Here is an 18,985-nt window from a genome sequence, read left to right on the forward strand (position 1 = left end):
TGGGGTTAAATAACTATAGTTTGGTGTCAGACTCTCTTTGCCTTCAAATTGTAGCTACTTGCTTCAATGGTGAAAAGCAGTTTTTTATTGCTGTTTTTACAGCATAGAGCCATACAAGTCCAGTGTGGAAGAACTAGTTGGATTCTTTCCTGACTTGCAGATCATCAATTCAATTTTCTGCTGCATTCTGATAGCGAAAGAACATAGCTTGATTTTCAGGTGCCTTTTTGAGTTTATAGGTTTGGCAGTTACCCAAGACATCTTTTAATACTTAGGCTGCATCTACACTGCAGCAGAAAGTTGACTTAAGCTACATCACTCCAGCTACCTGAATAACATAGCTAGAATCAGCACACCTTTGGTCAAGTTATTGCAGGCTATACAGTATGGGTGTTTGATGGGAGAAACTCCCCCCCATCTTTTCTTCCTCTTCTTGTCAGGGGTAGAGTAACAGGGATCATGGGAGAGTGATCTGATGTTGATTTGGCACTAGAGCCACTAAATCGACCACTGGTGGATTGATCTCAGAACCTAGTGCAGATGTAGCCTCAGACTAAGATATGGAAGATAAGGAGAGGGAGAAAATATGGAATCTCATTTTCGCAGCTTACATGTTATGGGCAGACTTCAAGTCTATTAACTAGATTGTCTCGAATATGTTTCTCTTAGTCTAGAAACTACATCAAGCTTTAGAAGCCATTGTTTGCTCATTCTCTGTTTAGGGAGGTGTCAAGATTACCCGTCTTGTCCTGTTTCATGATAAGGGAAACATATTTAATGTTCATTTTAAAGGGTGTCTTAGTTCAAAGCTTCAGTTCCCAGAGTCAGACATTTTTGTTGCTATTTATCATGCTGCAGTGAGCAAAACCAGTAAACAGATGTCGGTAGGAGAGACTGTAGCATTGAGAACTATTGATGAAAGGTGTATAAGTGCTAGATAAATTATTTCATGATTATGATTACTTTATTAATCTCACAGATAAAAAATAAGTAGAAATAATTATAGACACGTCAGTTGTGAGTATTCAGACTTTTTCAGTTAACTAAAAGCTATAGCAAGTGAAAATCTTCTTGCTGAATAGTTACTTTGGTGTGGCATTCCCAGATATCATTTCAGTTCTAATTAATGTCACATGAAAGTTGCCATAACTATTCCTGTTTATTTGCTGTATCTTTCTCCATCACATATTTGACTACCTCAGTTTCCCTTCACTTGTCATTCAGCTTTTGAGTTTTTCACAGATATGTGACAAAGAAGTGCAGAGTTACTGAGATGAGTATATTGATGTATACAGTCAATGTCAACCTGAATACAGACTAAAATAAAGGGAAGTAATGAGAATGTATAAACAAATAGCTTATGTTGTTCCATGTTGACACACACATGACACTAATCCAGAAATTTATGCCAGAGGCAAGTGAAATAGGTTTTGAAGCACTAGAGGTGTCCCTTGTGGGACTGCTCATATGGTATAATTTCTGTCTCTCTGCTTTCAGTCAGACTTCACCAATCTATTAATAACAGTATCAATATATGCAGTGGTAGATATGTTGGCTTCTGAAGGTGCATTTTCTTGTATTTTGCAATGCATACTCACAGACAGTGCTTGTTTTAATTCTGATAGCAGAAGTGTGTGTGTTTTTTTTAAAGCTTCTGTTTTTCTCACTTATGGCTTCACTGATAAATAACATCACCCTATTTATCACATAGGTCACCTATGTTGTTTGGAGTGGAACATGTATGGGGAAACTCTGGTTTCTGCTGTCAGTGGTCCAAATGCTACTTTACGTTTGTGTCATTTTATGGGCTCCCTTCCTGGGTGTATTTGTTTTTAAAATAGCAGAAGACAGAAAAAAAGAAATAGACGTTTGCAAGGGACTTCTAAAATCCAGAGATCATTGAGAATGTAACCAGAATAAATTAGATAATACCTGAAAATAAGATTTCATGGTAGAAGCTCTGACATAGACTATGAGGAAAATAAGTCGGAGCTGTTGGCCTCTAAATCTGTGAAGGGTGAGACGAGAATACATTTAAAACAGTGCTTATCCTTTTTCTTACAAATAATCCCCAGATGTCTGATCAGTTTATTTTAGCACATGATTAGCACTTCCTGTTCTACCATATAGTCCTGCATAGGAGCAAAGGCATTCAGTGACTTAAATATCCATAGTGAATTAATACATTGTAGAGATCTGTTGAATAGGCTGATACTTTCATTCACACATTACTAGAATTCAGAGAAGAAATTAAGAAATAATGACCTCAGCCCAGGTCTACACTGGGGGGGAATCAATTTAAGATGTACAGCTCCAATAATTGCGTACCTTAAACTGATTTTTGCCATCGTCCCCACAGTGGGAGGTTGATGGCAGAAACTCTTTTTGTCCACTTCTCTTACTCCTCACAACTGCGAGGAGTACTGGGGCCAAGAGCATCACCTGATCATTTGATTGAGCTCTCTTATTCAAACCCCAGAAGATCAGCCGCCAGCGGTAAGAATAGAGGTGTCCTGAGTTATATATGGACTGTTAAGGAAATGGGAATGAGGGTCTCAGCATGAGCGTAGAAATAGTATGGAGAACTACTCAAATTCAGAACAGCCCAGTGTTTGAGTCCAAAAGGAGTCTTCAGTGGGCTTTTAAAAGTATTATTCCCTCTTTGGCTTTCTGCCAATATTCTGGCCTTGTACTCCCTCTGCGTTTCTTCCCCTTATAATATGATCCATTCTGTGTACCTTGCCTGGGCATATTCACAGAAGCACATATCACAATGCTTGTTTGAAATATGTAAGGTTGTTCTAGTTTTTATCCCCCCTCATTCCCAAACTTACCACCTTCTAACGGCAGCTTTGCACAATTCTGCGTGGAAAGGTTCACTACAGTGCTGTTTGGATTGACACAGTAATTTATCAACGAGCTTTTTCTGAACCAGACTTCTCTATTGGTAGAATTGTCGCTTACTTGTTTTCTGACAGTTGCACACAACTAAGCAGGAACCAGGATGCTTTTCTGAAGAAAATAATTTTTCTGATAAGTGACTAGGAATCTGTATAATTGAAGTCCATGGGGGTTTAGCTGTTGAATTCAGTGGGAGCAGGGTTTAGGTAGGTTACTGAGCAAAGTGGAAGGCAAACAAAAGGGAATCAGCTGCAGAGGGGAATTACCTATTGTCTTTGTATGGGGCCCCAATACTGGGTATGAAAGCTCCTGGGTTCCTAGTTTTCTGCATCTGCTGATGACTCCATGTGTTACCTGAGGCAAGTTATGTGATCTGTATGCTCCTGTTTTACACATTTAGCTGTTTCACACAGTATGGAAGGTGGAGGAATTTCTGCACCAACTCTGCTAACAATGCAGGAGATTGTACAATATCTGTCAGGGCAGGAGCAGCCGAAATTGCAGAATTCTCCAGAGCTCTTGTGAAACTAATAACTGTGATGACATTGGCATCCACAGGAGGGCACTGGTATTCAGTGACGGTGACAAAGGTCAAGACAGTTGGCACCAGCAGCGATTAGAAAGAGTTCAACCTTTCACTCCTTGGTGAGCAAAGAAAATGAAAATTCAGAAAAGACTTTATTTGACTTCAGTAGACATTGATACAGCCCAAAGTTTGCAGCCATACTTCATGCGGCCCTGTCTAGTTATAGGTATAAATTCTTTGCTGAGGGGAAATTAGATATGGGGAGTCAGAGAAGAGCAAGACTTTTGGAGGTGTGGATTTCCCCTCTCTGTTCTGCTCTGCACAGTACATCCATCAGTGCTGGAATGCTGCTGACAGAGCAAAAGCCCAGATGCAACAGTGGTGTATCCCTCCTGCATCAATAATGGGAGTGGAAAACAGGTGAATGCTGAGGTAGGTGGAGTGGTGGGACTGTCAGTGGGAGATGAGAGGTAGGATGTTGCTTTTGAAAAAGGAGTATAAGAAACATTGTTAGAAGTCAGAGTGGTGTCTGAGAGTAGCTGGTGGCTTGTGATGATGGCACCAGCTGCAGGAGAGGAGGTGGAGGTCAGGGAAGGAGGAATCACCAGGCTGACCAGGTACCTACCACCTTTCTTTAAATTGTTGGGTTTCCTAGGTGAGAGCTTCATGTTTATTTAGATGAATTCTGACAGCTCCAAAAAGCCATTCCTCATTTGTCCTGAACCAATGAATTTTGATGTTAAATCTCAGAGGTTAGTCTATAGTTTCACAAATAACAAGCAGCCCTGTGACACCTTAGAGACGAACACATTTACTAGGTCATGAGTTTGTGGGTAAACAGCTCATGACCTAATAAATGGTTAGTTTCTAAGGTGCCACAAGACTGCTTGTTACTTGAGTTTAAGGTTTTTCATACAGATTTTCTGGTTAAGTTCCCCACAAAACAAACTAACGTGTTATAACTGAGGTATTGAAAATTCAGACAGCATGTTTTCTATAACATTCTTACGTGCACTGAGTTGGTAATTTATTGTGCATGCAAGCCCAGCATCAAAGAGGCCCCCTATTGAAGAGAATGTTTAAATATTCATCCCTGGTTAGGACAGCACTTAAGCGTATAAATAACTGTGAGTACTTGCATAAATCCCATTAATTTAAAAGTGACTTACACACAGGCTTAAAATTAACTACAGACTTAGACCCTGAATAGAGTTTTTGGGGGTTTGTTTTCATCCTCTGCCAAACAGTCTGAATGTGCACCTGTTTAAATACATAATTTGTCCAGTTAGTTATTCCTTGTGGGTCTGATCCTTCACCAGTGAAAGTAATAGGAGTTTTGCCACCAAGATGTAAAGAACGTGTATTTTCTGTGGGTGAGAGTCACAAGGGTGTGGAGGTACATGAACCCCAGATTTAGGCACCTATTGAATGTGTAGTGACTGAGCTAGAGAGTGAGAACAACTCTATAGTCCAGGGATTAGGGCACCAGTCTTGGAAGAGGGAGATCCTGGGTCCAGACCCCTTATGTCAATGATTATGTATCCAAAGTAGATAAGCATTAACTGGAAAGACTGAGGGTGATTAGAGCCCTCTCTTCAGATGTGGGAGACCTCTGTTCAAATCCTCTCTCCCTTGCTGGCAGAGGGGTGAACTGAACCTGCATTTCTCACATCCCAGGAGAAGGCTCTAATCACTGCATGAAAAGAAGATAGGCCCTGCTACAAATGTCCTTCCCACTGTTTCAGTTAGACAGACCCTTTACTCCGTTATCTCAAGAAGTGAAGCCATTTTACTTCAGGAGAGGAATTTCCACTGGTGGAGCTCTAGCCAAGATAGGGGCCTGATTCTGAGGGTAAGCTAGGCTACAGGGAAGATTGACTCTGGCAGGGTCGATTTTCCAGAGTTTGATTTAGCACACCTTGTGGGGATGTGCTAAATCAAATCTATCAGGCACCCCCACTGACCGCAGTACTCTTATGTCCCATGAGGCATAAGAGAAGTTGACGGGAGTGCAGGCTCCCATCAACCTCCCATAGTGGAGATGGTGCGGAAGCCCAAATTTAAGTACGGTGACTTGAACTACACAATTACGGTAGCTTAAATTATGTAGCTTAATTTGACTTTCTCCTGTCGTGTAGACCTGCCCTGTGAGAGAGAGAGAGAGAGAGACAGCTGTGACTTGGGACACATCCTAGTTGTCAGGGTTTCCTATTTGCTAGCTTAGGCCTTGCTCCATGTAACATTCTGCAGTCTGGCACATCTCACTCTCCCTGCATAGTACAGGAGGCCTAGGTACCTGTCTCAGACTTTGTGTATCTCACTGTTGCGATTTTTTTTTTTAAAGACTGCTAAAGTTTAGCACCACAATGCTCATCGACATACTGACTATCCCTCTCTTTGTATCCAGTTTTGTGTGCCCCACTGATGGGGGAATTCTTAGCATACTAGGAATCACAACACTGGGAACCAATGGTACTAGAACAAGTTCACTGAGACACATTGAACCCAACTGTGAACCCTGCATATAATGGAAACCATTTCAAACCGGGGATGCTGCAGCACCCCCAGCATCCCTAACTCCAACACCTATGTTGGAAACTCAAGCCACATAACTGCCTCCAGGTTAAATGTGGGTTTGCCTGTACAAACTTCACACAGCCTTTGCAATTACTGCAGGGTGACCTAGAATATCCACTTTCCCTAGGGTTACAAATTAACACACTCCACTCCCAAACATATCATTCCGGAGGTTGCCAAACTTCACTTCATTTTTGACTGTGTTTTTATCCTGATGAAGACTACTTTTCACCAGAAAGAAGTGAAGAAACTGCACTGTCCCCACATTGCTCTCAGGGTTGACTTTGTTAGGTCTACAAAGATGAAACACCCTCTTCCTTTCTTGAATCTTTTAGAACTGTACTCTGTAAATGTGTGTCATACGTAAATAAAAATGGTATCAACTGTGTGTAGGTTCAAGTGCCATTTATTTTTGTGTACCCTCTGTTTTTGATTGTAGGCAGAATCACTCTCTTCATTCTGTTATACATTGAGAAAGGGCAGGCAGCCATGGACAGACAGGTAAGTGAAAATTAATATTTGCTTAAAAATAAAATAGGGATATTCTTAACATTTATGCTACATAATATTATTTGTAGGGTGATTGGAGGGAAATTAGGAGACCTGTAGTCTCCTTTGTGTCATTGACAAGTAAAGGGGATGATTAACGAGTGTAGTAGACAATGTAGTAGTAAGAGAGGGCCTATAGAAGTTAAACAAAAGTGCCTTCAGAATCTAGAGAATTCCCATGATCCATAGTAGGACCTCATTGTGCTTGTCTACTGTTTCTATTTTTGATTAGATTTATAAACACAGCACCACATATTTTCATGTGGTTTATAGCCTAAGGGCAGAATGAGATTGACTGCACTGAAACTGTGAGGCTTGTGAATTTCGGGCAAGGGATAGAGTGAAATAAGTAGTGTAATTGTTTTTGTGGAGTGACCGTGGGACCTCTTCTGTTCTGAATTACACATGGTTCAACCCTTTGACCTAACCCACCTCGGCAATGCCTGGTAGATCTCCTAAAGCTGTGCTGAAAGGTCCTATCAGTGACATGTTGGAACATTATCTGTCATGTGAGATGTGTGCCAACAACCATATTAAACTACATTAATTACTAGTGAGGCTACTTTTGTGACAATATCAACTTCATTTAACCCATCATCATGTTGGTTATTGTTTAAACAGGAAGTACAAATGGGGACAATTTGTGGAATCAAAATGCAACAGCAGTTCTTTTTCTTTCTTTTTTTTTTAAATAAATTACATTTTTAAGTCATTTAATTTCCCTTTTATTCCTGCACAGCTATATTTTTCTGTCTGTTGCCAGCTATACGGGTTTTTTTTATTATTAATTGTTAGAAATAGAGAAAGGAAAAAATCAACAAAAATGTATAAACCTTAATAACTAAAATAATTTGTCAATTAATTGTTGATATTCCTTTGAAGGCACTTTTCAATGTTGTCACAGTTCATTTAAGACATAATACTTCCTTTGTAACTGGATAATTAATTTATTATGTCAGAGATATGAAAGAAGCTTTTGTAAAACAGTAAAATCACACCAAACTATTTTGTTTTTAAAAATTCTCTCTTTAGACCTAATTTGTTTTTGTGGGACAACACTGCAATTTTGGAAAATGAGAGCTAGAGTAAAATCCAAGATTTTTTTTTTTTTCTGAGAACAAATTGCATATGGTCCTTATGTTGTGAGGAGCTGAGTACCCTCAATACCCCTTTGAAAACCTTGTAGACTGGAGTTCAGTGAAATTTTATTACTAGGTTGCACATGACAATTCACTGAAATAGTTTGGAGTTTGTTTTGTACTTCAGTGTAAATAGAATGTACTTCTACTGCATTATAGGTAGAATCTCCATTGCCTTACTGCCTGATATACACCACATGGCTGTTTACACTAAAGGTTTTGTGTACAAAGCTGGCGCTTTGTTGACACAACCTGGAAGGGTCCAGATTCCTAAGGTGTTCTGGCGACAGTAAACTGACAGAATGCAGCACTTCTGTTGACAGCCGTACCCCACAAGGGTGAACAGTCATATCCCACTTTTGTCGACAGCTTTCCGCAAGGAAGAACGCCTCCATTGACAGAGCTCTGTGGACAGAAAGCCAGTCTGGACATTCCAGGGGGTCCTTTGTCGACAGACAGGGCTTCCGGGACACCGGGCAGCCCTGTCTGCTGTGCTTCTGGTTGGCTGTTTTGCCAATAGAGCAGCGAGGCAGTCTGGCTACTCTCTGTTGACCAGAGCAGACTGCTCTTGTGATCCTCTGGGCAGTTTGGCCGAGATCTGTCGGCAAATCACTGTAATCTAGACATAGCCTATAAGTAATGTGATACTATGCCGATGCGCGCAGAGTTGTTTTCATTTGGATTTTCCCTTTGGCCAAGATGGAACATATCTGAAATAAATAAATAAATATTCATTTTTAAAAAATGGCTACAGAGCCAGCTAAAGAAAAATCCATTGATCCTGCCATGTGCCATTCCTATTAGTGGTGAAGAGTTTGCTCTCTACAAAATCTAACATGAAATGCTTAAAAGCAGACAGGTGCAAATTACAAGCTGTTTCACTTTGGCTGTTATCCCTTAAATAGCTAAAGTAATAGACTGTGAGCATGGAAGAGGTTCTAGTTCCAGCTGCATAAATGAAAGCCCTAACAGGGAGGTGGCAGCTGGTTACCAGAATTAAATGCTGTAAATACCAAATAATATATTAGACTAGATTCACAGAGGACTATGTTTTCAGTAGGGCTCTATCCACTTTTATGCAAGATGACCCTTCTTTGAAAACTGTGTTCTGCTTTCTGTTGAAAGGCTAATGCTCCCACTGAAGTGGATGAGAACAGAAGCCAAGATACCTGTTCCTGTTTACCATCATTACACTCCTTAGAGCATTTCAGGCATTATTAGGTTCTTGGAATGCTACCAGATTGACAATATTTCCAGCTACATCTCTTTTGGCTGTATTCAAACAAGGCCCCAAAGCAGGGGAAAAAAAAAAAAACCCAAAACCATGGATGAATCTGCTGAGCTAGTTTGCTGATGTTAGAAACAGTTGTTCATATTAGGAACACCTAATTTAATTTCATGAAAGAGACGTAACATGCCAGTATGTGTATGAATCTAAGGTATGTATTTCCTAAAAGGAACTAAAACTCTGTCATTCCAAAGTTGCTCTTCTTTTTGACTTCCAGCTTGCATAAGGACTGCTGTCTGGAAGCAGTAACTTTAACTTTAACTCTAAGGCTGCTGATGAGGTCTGTCTGTGTGATCTTCCTAAGCAGATAAGGGTAGGGAGACAGCTCAGAGCAGAGCTTGTTTACAGCAGGACAGAAGAAAACAGCTAGACATAAATGAGGGCTGACGGTTTCATGAAGCACAATTGGCTGATCACAGATTCAATCTGACTGCCCTGAACTGAGCGATGATCCGTACAGTATGCAAAATTCACTTTCTTGCTGGTCTGTGCCCACCAGCCTTGCAGCAGCTTTCCCAGAGCCCCTCAGCCATGGCTTTGAGTGGAACCAGAACTGAACACAGCGTTGTTGTACCCAATTCCTTTTGACAACAATCACATTCTTTTAAAAACTTCGTAGGTTTTAGTTGTCACTGGTTATAAATGAGGGTTTTTTTTTATGGCAATGCTTGCTGCTTTCACAGGGATTTATTCCTATACTGTTTGCTTTTAAAGAAAATTTAGTTATTGGAAAACAGTCCATTGTATTTTAATGATCACAACATCCACAACAACAACAGCAACAAGACCTTGAGAGGTTTTGTTCACTTTTAAATTACAGGCAGATGGTTTTATACTGCTGGAATCACTAGTTATCGCCTGTCTGTTACACAGTACAGTACAATAACATGCACACTATGTTACAATTCAAAAGCATTTATATATATATATTTTTAGTTTCTCTTTTGTTTAAATCTAAAAAAGAAATAGATATCAGCATGAGCGGAAGCATCCTATTTTAAATTTGACTTTGAGAGCACATGACAGCAACTTTGTGTGTCATTCAAGAATAGAAAGGGATGATTTATATTGATTATGGATGTCATTTGGACCAGATCCTTAGCTGTTGTAACTTAGTGTAGCTCATTTAAATCAAAGGAGCCATACTGATTTATATCAGCCAAGGATCTGCCCCAAGATGCATAGTTATTGTTTTCTTTAAAAGTGTATGCTCTATTGTAGCCTTTTCCAGGTAGCATGCTAAAAATAAGGTGATGTATTTGTGTATATGTGCATGAATATATTTGTACACAGACACACAAAAGCCACTTGAAAATATGGATATTGAAAGAGTTTGCTTTAATTTGCCGTTTGAAATATAAGTATTGTAGCTACATGTGAATTGATTGAAGAACAATTGCTTTAGACATAAATTTGCATAAATACATAAATTAATTGGTAGTGACTAATGATGAAATGAATATAAAATGTGACTGGATAGTGTCCTGCCTGTTGTCTTATGAGAAAATGAAGTACGATAAGGGGGCCATAATCTTAACAGAAGAAAAGATGTAATTTAGACTATTTAAAGGTGCCCGTATGCAAAGAAGAGGAAGGTAAGAACATTTATTAATCAAAGATGGGGGGAAAAAGTGTACTAATTTCCTCTGAAGCACAAAGTGACAAGAACATGTGTTAGTTATACCAAGACCACAGAAACCCATCATTGTTCACTTAAACTGCGAAGTGACTCTGGAAGAATTTATCTCTGCTGTAGAAAATCAGGTATTGCTTTCATTGCAAACATGTGAACTAGTATACCCCACCCCCACTTTTTAAATCCTAATCGCATTAAGGAGAAAGTGCATAATTTCTTTTGAAGTTCTTTATAAGTAAACAGGGGCTACTGCTATGTTGCATCATGTGATTTAAAAAATGTTTCTTTGAGTGAAAGCAAGTGACATGCTTAAGAATGCTGATTACTTTTGGAGGAAAAATAATATCTGGTGTTACCTTTGGTGGAAACTCTGAAAAAAGAATAACATCTCGACTTACATAATATTCCTTCCACAGGTGTTTTTTGTTTTTGTTTTAATTTTATTCTGTGAATGACTGTGTTTTAAAGTTTTAAAATAGCAGCTATTACAGTCTGCAGTTCAGTTTTGTCTTGAATCCAGAATCTAGATGGAGTGTATTCATGCATGACAGGCTAAATCCTTAGCTGATGTAAATCAGCATAACTCTGATGAAGTCCAACAGCCATATTCTAAATGACATTTTCATCTCTTAAACATATAAAGGTAATATTTTCTCATAGATAAGAATGAGGCAAAATCTTTCAATAAAATTACAAAAATGATGTTACTCTGAAGTCATTAGCTGGATTTTTTAATGTTTAAAAATAGAAATTGAAAAAAATAATAAAACATTAGTGACAAATTCATGGGACCATTTACCTCAATGTCAAAACTACCATTAACTTTAAAGAGTGCATGGTTTCACCCCAAAATTTTAGTTAATGTAACTGAACTTATGCTGCTATTTTTGTAAAAGTAAGTTTAAATGTTAAACCAATTTTACAGTGGTTCATAAGTAACGCAGTGGTTTCTTAATTCAGAGCAGTATCAGTAGGTTCAGATTACTCAAATTTGCCTATGAACTATAAACTATTTGCTGATCAGTAATTAATATAAATTTTGTAGTCTGTCAATATTGTGGTTCAGTTATTTTTGAACTTGATTGTGTCTAATGACCACATCCTGTGACACCAGAAATTGATACACACATTCAAAGGTTAAAACCCCCCCAGAAAATATTGTAGTTTCTGTTTAAAAAAAAAAAAATCAGACTGGCAGTTTCTAGGCGCTCATTGTTTGCAGTGGTCTCTGTGTTGGAACAATTCAACAACTGGCATGAAAAAATTAACATTATTTTCAGAATGAGCAAAGCAATTTCCAATGTTCCATAAAATTCTAGAACAAATATATTATTTTTTTAGAACTCAGTCATTTTGCTTTAGCCACTATCTCTCCATTTTGCAGCTTTATATGTTGCTATTCACCTGATTGCTATTTTTATTTCAAGCCTCAATTATAGAAAACTATCCTAAAACCTGGTCCCCTGTGTGAACCTCTAACTGTCACCAAGCAGACTAAACTTTGGCCTTGCTCATGGTGTTGGTAATGTCTCACCTATCATCCCTGAGTGTTTAATTTACAGCTTATAAGACCCTGGGGCCACAATAACATTTTGCACATTTTTAATATTAAATGAATTTTCAGCAATGTGATACATTTTGCTTACTACCTCCTCCATAAAATCAGGGAATACCTCTGGTGGCATCACCTGAAATTTTGGTGGTTTTAATTATTTTGGGAAAAGTGATGATTTTATCATTCTGTTGTTGTTTGTCAACACTGCAATCTTATTATTAATTTATTTGTTCTAAATAAGAACATTGTTTTATATCAGTGGATCTGGAAATAAACAGAGAAAAAATAACCCATAGAGGGGCAAAAGGAGAGCTACTTGAAAACACACTGCATAAACAAACTTTTCTACATGTAGCTTCTAGTTTCTGAAAGTGAAACAGAGCAACTGTGCTGAATGCGTATTCCAAAGATGAGATTTCCCATCTCTTCATTTGTTGATGCTTCTTTGCATTAATTAAACATGGCAAAAAACAAAGTATTTTAATATGACCTTCATTTGGCATTTGTTTTAACTTTTTTTCTCCCATTTTATTTAATTCTTCCACTTCTGTTGTTCAATTAATGTTTGACCCCTTTAGCAGAGATGTAAATTAAATGACATTTCAATGCCACCCCTTGTTTAAAATACTGTGTTAGTTGTGGATCATAAGGGATGATCTTCGTTCTTTAGCTAATTTATTCATTTAACAATTTCCCTCCAGAAGTTCCAGCAGAAGGCTCCGAAACAAACTAAGCAGAAGAAATCCAAGTCGGCTGAATTTCTGATGGGTGAGCCTTGCTTGATGAGTTATTGCTCATAATTTGTGTAAGGATTAATTAACTAATTACAGACAAATGGCTCTGGGCGAAATTTTGCTCTTGCTTGTCAGGGTGCAATTTGTAATTATTTTAATCATTTATTCTTTTTTTTAGAGTTAATTTTAACCTAATTCTGTTTTGGCGACATTTGAGGACGATACACTTGAGTCTTTCAGCAAAGGAATTACTAGAAGGAATTTTCTGCTTGTCATTGAAATACACTTTGGTATAATGTGCTCCTCTGACCTCCTTGTTTGCTGTAGTAAAAGAAGACAGAGAAGCAACAGAAGGCATTGAAAATCCAGCTTTTAACATCAGCAGCACAGATCGTTCAGCATATCAGACTTCAGAACAGAAAGTTATTAGACATGACAAGCAAGAGAGCACCCTTGCAGCTCACCAACAAAAACTCAGGCTGCAAGCCCATGCTGAATCAAGAGGTGAGACTTCAGTCTTGATTATCCTCAAACTAAGTGACAACGGTTGTGTTCGAGATCTAACCTGTCCATTCCATGGTCTACACTAGACATTCCATCCTAACATGTCCAAACAAACTTTCCTGAAAGCCTAGGCTGTAACTTTCAGACTATTGCTGTAAACATTTGATGTCCACATATTTAGAGATTTATTCTCCCATCTTCATGCCCACTTGACTCTTGATGACAGGGTAGAATGGCATGATGCTCTTTGCCAGCACTACTTCATCGGCTATTATGTAAATAGTTTCTTGTTAATGTATGTGATGCTGAAATGGAATAATCTCAGTGAAAGTGCAGAGATGTTGCGCAGTTATTTACTCTCCAGCAAACAGTCTGCAAGTCCCTGATCCTCTGTTTCCCTCACCATCCATATGCCCTCAATCAACTAACATGTTTCATAATTTTAAGCCCAGTTATATCTCAAAAACAGTCACAGGACATTTCATTATAATAATAATGGATCAGTGCTTCCTGTTATCATGGTAATTGTTATAACCTGCTATAATAAATGCCTTAGCTTTCAGCTTATTTAGGCCCTAATATTGTTATTACGCCAGGAAGAACCCTTTAGCTTTCAGCTAAGTAACTTACACCAAGCAAAGAGATCTTCATTGCAGTCAACTTTCTTACTACAGATTGAAACTTAAACATTTTGAGCAGCTCGTTTCTACACTATTTTGAATTGTTACTGACATAAATATTACAGTTTTCCTAGCAATATGGCAATAAAAGATTTTCAGAAGAACTTCAATTGGTCTCATAAAATACACTAAAGGAATTTTAGGACAAGATTAAAAAAAAAAACAGGTTCATAAAGTTTGTCTGTACAGCAGGGGTAGCCAACCCACGACTCTTGAACCACATACAGCTCTTTAATCAATGAAATGCAGCTCCTGCTCAGAGCTACCCACCTGAACCACTCACCACAGCTCTGCGCATGTATCCCAGCACTAGGTGGGAGAAGGGCGTAAGGGCAGCAGCTCTAGTGAGTCCCAGGCATTGGGTTAGAGTGTGGGGGGGAAATGGGGGGGCCTGGCTTGGGGGGAGGTGTGGGAGATTGGGTTAGAGCAAGGGACTAAGTTGCCTGGCTTTGGGGGACAGGTGGGGAGGTGGGGTTAAAGCAGGGCCCTGGGGGTTGTCTCATTCTGCAGGAGGTGGAGGGCATTGAGTTAAAGAGTAGGGAGGCTGGGCATTCAGCCACATATTACGTTTATTTTTACCTATCTACCTATTAATATATATATTAATCTATAGGTAGATAGATAAAAATAAAGATATAATGTGTGTCTCTTTGCACTGTTTCCACGGCTGTTTTGGCTTTTATTTTCTAACTGGTTGGCCACCCCTGCTATACAGTGTTGTTTTACAAATGCTTAGGCAGACACTTAGCTTTACCCATGGGAGTGGTCCCATTGGCTTCAATGGGACTATATGTACATGCATAAATAACGAGCAAGTGTAGGGCCCAAATCCATATTTAGATACTTAAATGGATTGATGATCAATAGCTCCGAACATCCATTTGTTCCCACTGAAGTCAATAGAAAAGATTTCTGCTTGCTCAGTACCTCCATTTATCATGCCACTTATTTAGTTGCCTAAATAAGAAGACCGGAGAGTAATGGTAGGTGGTTATTTTTTAAAAACATTGGGCATGCTCTTTTGGGGTTTGGTCCTTTGAGGAACTGAGAGCTGTCAAGTCCCACTGATTCGGTTCCTGTATTCTCCTTGGCATTAACATGGCGATGCATGGTGGTGCAGAAGAAAAGATACCTTCCTTTCCATTGCGTAGCCCACATAAAGGCCAGTGAGAATTGAAGACTCCATATTTTGTGGAGAACAAGTCTTTGCTCCAGATGACCTTCGGGTCCCTGGTAGCTAGGAAGAAGAGTCTGCAACTCCAACACTCCAAGCCACTGGCCAGTGGGGGCAACTGTATGCCACAAAGTTGCTCCCCTAGGGGGGTGCAGCTCAACAGCTTTTGCAGTAGGTCTGAACCTGAATGTCTCAATCTAGCCTCTTACACCTAGATGGTCCTCTCAAGTCAGTTTGAACTCATTAGTTCAAGATGAAATGTGATGCTGACAGTTTTTTTCCTGTGGTTCCTGCACAAACAAGAGGAAGAGAAATATATTAAAATTCCATAACCAATTGTTAACATTGCAGAATATAGTACTTTTCCTACTCTCTAGGTACAAAGTGAGTTCTGCACTTTGACATATGTGACCATTGAGACAAAACGCCTTAGTACAGGACATAAAATCATAGACTACTATAACTGGAAAGAACCTCAAGAGGTCATCAAGTCCCATCCCTGGAACTCATGACATGACCAAACACTGTATAAATAAATCTCTGGTGGACATTTGTTTAACCTGCTCATAAATATTTCCAATGATGGAGATTCCACAACCTCCTTAAGCAATTTATTCTGGTGCTTAACCACCCTAACTGTTAGCCATTTTTTTCTAATGTCCAACCTAAACCTCTCTTGCTTCAATTTAAGCCCGTTGCTTCTAGTCCTATCATCACAGGTTAAGGAGAAAACATTTTCTCCCTCTTTCTTATAATAATGTTTTAGGCATTTGAAAGCTGTTATCACAACCCCCTCAGTCTTCTCTTTTCCAAAGTAAACAAACCCATTTCTTCAATCTTCCATCATAGAGCCTGGTTTCTAGCTCTGTAATCATTTTTGTTGCTCTCCTCTGGACCTTCTCCAATTTATCCACATCTTTTGTGCCCAGAAGTGGACATCATAATCCAGTTGAGGCCTCATCAGAGCGAAGTAGAGAAGAATTACTTCTTGCATCTTGCTCGCAACACTCCTGTTAATGCATCCAAGAACGTGTGTGGGTTTTTTGCACTTGTGTCACACAAGTTGATTCCTATTTAGCTTGTGGTCCACTATGATCCTTAGATTCCTCTCTGCAGTACTCCTTCCTGGATGGTTGCATCCCATGTTGCATGTGACACTGATTGTTTCTTCCTAAGTGGAGTAATTTTCATCTATCCTCATTGAATTTTATCCTGTTTACTCAGACTATTTCTCCAGTATGTTCAGAGCATTTAGAATTATAATCCTATTTTACAAAACAGCTTGGTAACATCCTCAAACTTTCTAACCTTACTCTCTGGGCTATTATCGAAATCATTATGAAGATATGGAACAGAACCAGTTCCCAAACTGATCTCTGTGGAACCCCACTTATGTCCTACAATATGACTGCGAACCATAGATAACTACTCTCTGAGACTGATTTTCAATCTAGTTATGCACCCATCTACATTGTATTCCTCAGGTTTATAGATAAGAAGTTTATAAAAAAAATTTTATCAAATGCTTTACTAAAGTCTAGGTATACTGCATTGACTGCTTCCTTCTGATCCACAAGGCCTGTTGTCCTATCAAAGAAAGCCATCAAGTTGGCTTCACATAGTGTGTGCTTTACAAATCCAAGCTGACCGTTATTTATCACATTGTTTTCCAAATGTTTGCAGATAGATTTTAAATTATTTGCTCCATTATTTTTCCTGGCCCAGAAGTTAAGCTCACTGGTCTGAAAGTTTCCTAGGTTGTCCTTATTTCCCCTACTATAAATGGGCACTATTTATGTCCTTTTCTAGTCTTCTGGAATCTCTCCCATCTTGCATGACTTTTCAAAGGTTATAGGTAATGTTGCAGGTACATCCTCAATCAGTATTCTAGGATGCACTTTATCAAGCCCTGATGATTTGAAGACATCTTATTTGTCCAAGTAATTTTTAACTTGTTCTTTTCCTCTTTCAACTTCTAAACCTACATCCTTTTGTCCAGCATTCACTATTGTAAGCTTTCAACCACTACCAGCCTTCTTGGTGAAAACCAAAACAAGGAAGTCATCAAGCATATCTGACATTTCCACATTTTCTGTTCTTATTTTTATTCTCTTCATTGAGCAATGGGCCTATTCTGTCCTTGATATTTCTTTTCCTTCCAATGTATTTGTTGAGTGTTTTTCTTTTTGCCTTTTATGTCTTTTTAGCTATATTGAGCTTGTTTTGTGCCTTCACCTTTCTAATTGTGCCCCTACATACTTGTGTTATTTGTTTATATTCCTCCTTCATACTTTGACCCAGTTGCCACTTTTTACAAGACTCTATAATTTTTTATGTTTGGATCATTCAAGATCTTCTGGTTAAGGCAGGACAGTCTTTTTCTATTTTATCTATCTTTTCTACACAGTAAAATAGTTTGCTCTTTCTCCTTTAATAATGTCCCTTTGAAAAACTGCCAGCTGTCTTTAGTTGTTTTTCCTTATTCTTGCTTTCCATGAGACCTTACCAACCAGCTCCCTGAGTCTGTCTTCTTGAAATCTATTGTCTTTATTTTGCTCTACCATTTCTTAGAATCATCAGATCTGTCTTTTCTTGACCACTTTCACATGAGTGACCTTCAATTTTCAAATTCTCAACTAGTTCTTTCCTATTTGTTAAAATCATTTCTAGATCATCTTCCGCTGAGTAGCTTGCTTCATCTTCTGAAATAAAAGTATGTTTTCAGAACATTCCAAGAACTTGCTGGATAATCTGTGACCTCCTGTGTTATTTTCCCCAGGGATATCCAGATTGTTGAAGTCCTCCATCACCACCAAGTCCTGTTGTATGGATGATTTTGTAGCTGTTTAAAGAAAGTTTCTTCCACCTCTTCTTGCTGGTTTGGTGGTCTGAAATAGGATTATCATCATATGGCGATATCAGCAAATATTGTAAACAATCTTGACAAAATAACTATTTTTTAAAAATTCCTAATATTGTAGGTTATTTTTTGAACAATCATTTGGCTTACAACACAAATAAAGGTACTCTGAAATAGACAAAATCCCATATACATGCTCTAAAAATGAAAAGCCTGAGAGAGAAAACAGGCATGCTTTTAAAATACCACAAAAATGGATACATTAGGAAAGGACAACATGGCATCTAGGCATAGGTCAAATAAATATAACAATAAAAAATGAAAAAATAAGTAAGGGTTGAAATAACAATAAGCTGATCCTGGGGCAGGACTGAAAACAAGAACCAGTAACATTTAGGTCAGTTGAGTACTAGGTCAAGAGATAACAAAGTGAGACTTAGGTGTGAAGTCAAATTGAGGTTTTTTTTTTCCATCCCTCTTGGTGTGATACAATGTACTTGGCTGATATCTACAGCATTGTATTTTTAACCAGTTTCATATTGCTCTATTCCTGTCTAAAGGATATTCCTTAAAATGCTTAGATAGCCCTTGTCGATGCATAAAATTTGACAACTTTAACTCAACTGGTATAGTTCAAGCGAGATACCCACTCAGTGAGGAACCACTTAAACTGGTATAAGAGAGTTTATACCAGAATATCCAATTTGCATGGAAATACCAGTTAAAAAAAAGAACAAACAAACAAACAAACAAACAAAAAACAAAAACAAAAAAAACAAAAAAGCAAAAAACCACAAAACAAAACACCTCCCTAACTAATGTGGTTCTACAATACAAAGGCTGTGTGGTAACTAGATTTTAG

At 38.4% G+C, this 18,985-nt stretch overlaps 1 protein-coding gene across 1 annotated transcript in view; it reads left to right on the plus strand.

Moving 5' to 3' along the window:
- The window catches only part of LOC142008281 (uncharacterized), a 262,225-nt gene that overhangs the window by 10,207 nt on the left and 233,033 nt on the right, over window positions 1-18,985 (plus strand). Inside the window, exons 4-6 of the mRNA XM_074985463.1 lie at window positions 6,444-6,505; window positions 12,867-12,939; window positions 13,233-13,409. Coding sequence (XP_074841564.1) covers window positions 6,444-6,505; window positions 12,867-12,939; window positions 13,233-13,409 — 312 coding nt within the window. The remainder of the gene's footprint in view (window positions 1-6,443; window positions 6,506-12,866; window positions 12,940-13,232; window positions 13,410-18,985) is intronic.

The sequence above is a fragment of the Carettochelys insculpta genome, chromosome 2 (genome assembly GCF_033958435.1).
Source record: "Carettochelys insculpta isolate YL-2023 chromosome 2, ASM3395843v1, whole genome shotgun sequence".
NCBI lineage: Eukaryota > Metazoa > Chordata > Testudines > Carettochelyidae > Carettochelys > Carettochelys insculpta.